The sequence below is a fragment of the Scyliorhinus canicula genome, chromosome 7 (genome assembly GCF_902713615.1).
Source record: "Scyliorhinus canicula chromosome 7, sScyCan1.1, whole genome shotgun sequence".
Lineage (NCBI taxonomy): Eukaryota > Metazoa > Chordata > Chondrichthyes > Carcharhiniformes > Scyliorhinidae > Scyliorhinus > Scyliorhinus canicula.
Window position 1 is genome coordinate 52916471 of NC_052152.1, and position 6000 is coordinate 52922470.

At 52.0% G+C, this 6000-nt stretch overlaps 1 protein-coding gene across 1 annotated transcript in view; it reads left to right on the forward strand.

Moving 5' to 3' along the window:
- LOC119968968 overlaps positions 1-5526 on the forward strand; it is a 67799-nt gene extending 62273 nt beyond the window's left edge. The window contains exon 7 of the mRNA XM_038802024.1: positions 5210-5526. Within this exon, the coding sequence (XP_038657952.1) occupies positions 5210-5292 (83 nt within the window). The 3' untranslated portion in view covers positions 5293-5526. The remainder of the gene's footprint in view (positions 1-5209) is intronic.
- Positions 5527-6000: the final 474 nt, after the last annotated feature.

A 6000-nucleotide genomic window follows, 5' to 3' on the forward strand; every position in this document is an offset into this window, starting at 1 on the left:
AGGCCGAGACCTAAATATTAAGCAGTATTTTGTTTACATTACCTGACCTACTTATTTTTGTTCAAAAGCAGTGTTAAACTATAGTCATCATTTCCCAGCATGCTTCTATGTGGGCAACTCATTAATTTCCCTTCCACAGGTGGGCATGGTTAGTACAGGGGCACAGGATGGGCACCGTGTTTTGGTCTGGTGGTATGGGGTGAGGGGGCTCAAAGATTCCTTCTACGGCGATGTGATGCTGGTGAAAGTTCTGTTGGAAACCAAATGCATTAATCTGGTTGGCATGGTACCATCCAGCTTACTTATCCACCAATATCTTCTATTCAGAGGAGCTTGCTTTATCTAACACCGAATAGGGCCCAGCGTATTTGGGGGACAAGAAAGCCCAGAGCATTACCTGTTGTCCGACCTCATATTCGACAGGATTCACTGTCCCATCGAAGTAGGCCTTACTCTGTTGTCTCCGTTTGTCTATCTTAATGGCTGCAGCCTGTTGTGCAGCCTTGATGTTCTGTAACTGTGTTTTCACGGCGTTCTCGTGTGTGAGTGCCGCGACTTCAGGTCCGAATAGATCCAACTCGAGTAGAGGCTCCATTCCTCTCATAGTTCGTCTGATCATTAGGATGTTGGGGGGTGTATCAGGGGGAACCGAACACAGAGTTCTGTACTATCATGAACGGTTGGTCTGTTTTTTTGCTGAACGGTTTTCCAGATCGTGTCTGTTAGGGTGCGGTTCATTCTCTCTACAATACCATTGGACTGGGGGTGGTATGTAATGTGGAATCGTTGTTTACTTCCAAACTGCTGCATCACCAGTTGCATCATTTGGGCTATCAGGTGAGTGCCCTGGTCTGAGTCAATGCTGCGGGCGAGTCACCACCACGTGAATATATGCTGCACTAGGATGTCAGCCATGACTTTGGCCATGGTAGTGCGGTTTGGAAATGACTCCACCCATTTACTACACCCTGGTCCACAATGACCAGGATGTACCTCCTGCACTGGGCAGTAGGGGTCTGGAGGTTCGTCCAGGGACCCTCCATGAGTCTGTATGTTTCAACTCCCCTTTTCTAGCATATGTATCGGGATTAGTTTGTACGGATATTATACGATTTTTGACATAATTTCACACACCCTGTTCTAGGGTTGGCCACAATCCCTTAATTTCACTTGTGGGCCTAGGACTTGGCTCCTCCCTCTGCAACTGGATCCTCGACTTCCTGACCCATAAACTACAATCAGTAAGGACAAACACCCAAACTTCCTCCACAATAGTCCTCAATACCGGGGCCCCGCAAGGCTGCATACTTAGCCCCCTTCTATACTCCCTATATACACACAACTGTGTGGTAATATTTGGATCCAACTCCATCTACAAGTTTGTTGATGACACGGCTGTAGTGGGTATGATCTCGAACAATGATGAGTCAGAGAACAGGAGAGAGATAGAGAACCGAGTGGGTTGGTGTAGCGACAACAATCTCTCCCTCAATGTCAGCAAAACTAAAGAGCTGGTCATTGAGTTCAGGAAACAAAGTACCGTACACACCCCTGTCTGCATCAATGGTGCAGAGGTGGAGATGGTTGACAGCTTCAAATTCCTAGGTGTGCATATCAATCAATAATCTATCCTAGTCCATCCACATCGATGCTACAACCAAGAAAGCACAACAGCGCCTATACTTCCTCAGGTAATTAAGGGAATTTGGCATGTCCACATTGACTCTTACCAACTTTTACATATGTACCTATCTGGCTGCATCATAGCTTGGTACGGCAACTGCTCATGCCAAGACCATAAGAAACTACAGAGAGTCGTAAACATAGCCCAGTCCATCACGCGAACCTGCCCCCATCCATTGAGTCTGTCTACACCTATTGCTGCCTTGGGAAAGCAGGCAGCATAATCAAAGACACCTCCCACCAGCAGAACAAACTTTTCACATACCTTGGTACACTTGACAATAAAACAAAACAAATCCAAACAAACAAATTCCTGAATCGGTTTCAGATCCTGCTTGTTGCTTTGGGCCTGTTTAAGGTCTTCGACCTTGGTCTGGGTGACAGTTGCTGCTTCAATCCGTTCGGTAACTGTGGGTTGCCAGAAGTCTCCTTCCTGGGCCCCCTGTTTGACCAATTCATCTGCTCTTATATTTCCAAGTGGGGAGGTGTGGTGGTGGGCCTTAACTTTAATGATGCATTACTAATGCTCTTGGATGGTCTGTCAAATGAACCTCAGTCAGGGCGCTGAGGCAGCGGTTTCCCATCTGCTGAGACAAATCCCCTCGCTTCCCACAGTGGCAGGAAGTCGGTCAAGCTATTACAGATATATGTAGTATCTGAGCGTATATCTGCTGGGATAGGGAACTGTTCAGGGTGGCTGACCATATAAGCTATGGTTGCTAGCTCAGCAGCCTGGGCATCCATGTGTGCGGGGAGCTTTAAGGCCAGTTTCCTCAGGTGCCTGCCTTCCTGGTCTTCTACATAGCTGCCACATCCCATTTTCCTGTTCCCCTCCACCACCATGGAAGATGCATCAACATAGATTTTTAGTGTATGGTTGGGGCTGTTCATGTTGGTTCCCTTTGTACCTTTGTAGGAGTGTGTTCAGTGAGGACGGTAATATCGGTTGAGGCCAACTATATAGTTGAAGCGGTTACTGCCCAGAAAACTGATTAAAAAGTGTGTCTCACATCCCAAGAAGCTATGTTCCACTGGGCCAAGGCGCCCATGCCGTTACTGAAGGAACACGACTGCCAGTGTGGTATCCGTGACCGCAACATCACGGGCAAAGAGAAGATTAGGGTCGGATACTTGCTTACACTAATGACCGTTTTAGTTCAGAGACTGCGTGTGCATGTTTCTCAGTCCAGATCTATTGGGTGTTTCTCCGCAGGAGCTCGGAAAGGGGGCAGTTTTGGTGCTGAAACCACCCATGTGGTTTCGGCAGTACCCCACCAAGCCCAGAAAGGAGGGTAGCGAGCTCATATCCTTTGGTGATGGGAGACATGTTACTGACTCGACCCGCTTCCTTTTAATCTCATGCTTCCCCTCTGTCACTGCCGTACCCAGGTAGGAGACTTGTGGTCTCATGATTTGGGCCTTTTTGGTGTTTATTTTGAATCCTAATGTAGTGAGGAGGTTCATTTTAGCTGTTCACCTCTGGTCTCCATTTGGAGGAGGCGATCGTCCACATATTGTATGAGACATGCTGGCCTGAAGAAATGTTCCAAGCCTCAGGCTAATGTCTGGTGGAAGTTGGAGGGGGAGTTGTGGAAACTTTGGAGTAGACACATCCAGATGTATTGCTGCTCCTGGAATGTGAATGCGAATTTGTACTGACAGCGGCGCTCCAGAAGCTGTTATCTGGCACTGTGAAGTGTTTGGCATGTGGAGCACATGGTTTTGTGGCTGGTCGCCACTATGGGGGCCGTGATCGGGGTGGTCTGGTTCAGTGCACAGTAGTTGATGGTGAGCCTCCAGGAACCATCCTGGTTCATCACCAGCCATATGGGGGAATTATTGGTGGAAGTGATGGGGCGCAGGACTCCCTTATTCAGTAAACTATCAAGTACCATGGCCACTTCCCCTTCGGCTTGCTTAGGGAAGCCGTATTATCTTTTGGGTTTTGAGTCAGGGTCGTTTGTGATTACCTCCCCCTCATTCAGCCACAATCATGTTTGTGGTGGGTGAACGCTCAAGTGTGTTTAGCTAATGTACCCTGTAGTCCCTGGGTCATCGTTCCTCTCAGTCGTGTTCACCCATAACTTACCCATGGCCACCTCAACCGGGATTCCTGGTTGGTCAGCATCAACCATATGCAGGAGGTGGCCGGGTCGAAGGACAAGTTACATTTCCTCATGAGGTCGGATTCCATATGTGCTCTGATTTGGGCTGGAGTTTGACAAACACGCGGGGTGACATACCAGTGTCCTACTCTAAATTCTAATGGGTCAATTTCTGCCCCTCATGTAAGTGACCTGTGAACCGGCGTCGATGCATTCCACTCCGCACATACAGATTCAGTGGGCGGGATTCTTCCATCGGTCGGTGTAAAACCGGGAGTGTTTTACTCCAGCGTCGGCACCTGTTCTGAGACCTGATTCTCTGGGCCACAGTGAGATAGCGTGGCGCTGGAGCGGCACACGCCGTTCCAGCTGCCGATCCCGGCGTGAACCCGGTGCCGTGGGGTCCGCGCATGCACAGTTGGGCTGGCACCAACTAGCGCATGCGCAGTGGCCTTCTTCTCCCCGCTGGCCCTGACACCAAATGGCGCACGGCTACAGGAGCCAAAGCGGAGGAAAGGAGGCCCTCAGACAGAAAGGCCGGCCTGCCAATTGGTGGGCCCCAATCGCAGGCCAGGCCACTATGGAGGAACCCCCCCAGGGTCGGAACACCATCCCCCCCCCCCCCACAGGATACCCCCTTCAACGCCGAGGTCCCGCCGACTCAGAGGATGTTAGAATGGCGCCGGCAGAACTTGGCTTTTTGTTGACGGTCGCTCGGCTCATCTGGGCCGGAGAATCAGCGCACCGGCCCGTGCCGGCCTGTGCCGGCCTGGGCCTGAACGTTGGCGCATACCTCGACTGGCGCCACACCGCGCCAACCACACCGGCCCCAGTGGCGCCAATTCTCCGCTCTGCGGCCCGCAGGCAATTCTCCGATCCATGTGGGCCGAACGGCGAGGGGGGGGGGGTCGGAGAATTCCGCCCAGTATTCCCCGGGGCCTCCGCGATTCTCCGTCTCTCTATCGGGGGGAATTCCAGATGGCGAGGTTCACTTTTGCTCTCAAAAATTGGGAAACAGGTGACATGGCTGACGAGGGATAGAGAGGACATGCAGAGACATGATCGAGACCTGCTGGTCCTCACACTGAGCAATCTGGCTAAGTGGGGGTAACCACCCACCAGTGGGGCACCAAGCTGTACACAGTAGAATAATGCCCACAGTAGCCCCTACAGTGGGGTGCCATACGGGGGCTACAGAGCATACCATTGGCAAGAACAGCATCAGTCGACGTTATTCCGTGCAGCAGGACGGGCACCAGGACCAGAGGGCACTGATGGGGTCAGAAGTGTGGAAATGGGAAAGAAAGGGAGGGGACATGCGTGGCCTGCAGTGCCAGTCGGGGCCACCGTGTAGCCTGTTAGACCTGGTTGGGCATGGGGGTACGCACCATGCTAACATGTCTGCCTTTCACCCCCTGCAGACAATGGATATCAGAATACAACCAGCAATGGTGGGCTTCCTCCTAGTCATCGCAGCGCTGGAGAATGCACTGAGGCTGTGTGAGCTGGAACTGCTCGAGGAGGACAATGCAGCAGCAGAGCCTGCCCCCAGAGGAACAGGAGGCAGCCGGTGAAGATGGAGAGCTGGCTGCCCAACAGGCCGAGGAGGTGCCAAGGAGGTGCTGCATGAGGCCTCGCCGTGTACCATCACCGTCCGTCATTCGAGGACATGTCGGACTGGGCATGCCGTCGTAGACGCCGGCTGAGTAGTGGGACAGTGCAACATATCTGCCAGATCATGGCACACCTGGCACCACGGGGGAATGAGGAGGACACCCGCTCCCGGTATCGTCAAGGTGACGGTCGCCCTGAACCTCTACACATGGGGTCCTTCCAGGCACCGACTGGAGACCTGTCCATAATCTCACAGACCTCGGTGCACAGGTACATCTGTGGTGTCACGGAGACCTTTTTTGCCCAGTCAGCACAATACATCTATTTCAATGTGGACCAAGGCCCCAGAATGCCCAGGCAAATGGGGTTTGCCACCATCGTCGAGATGCCCCGGGTCAAGTGGGTGATTGAGGGGATGCAGATCGCCCTATGAGCATCTGCAGATGACAGACCGCTCTTTACAAACTGACAGGGGTTCCACTCGATGAACGTGCGTGTGTGACCATCAGCTGCGCATCATTCATGTCTGCACGCAATAGCCAGGTAGTGTGCAAAATGCCTTCATCCTGGCATACTTGATGGTTCCTGGCCTCTTTGA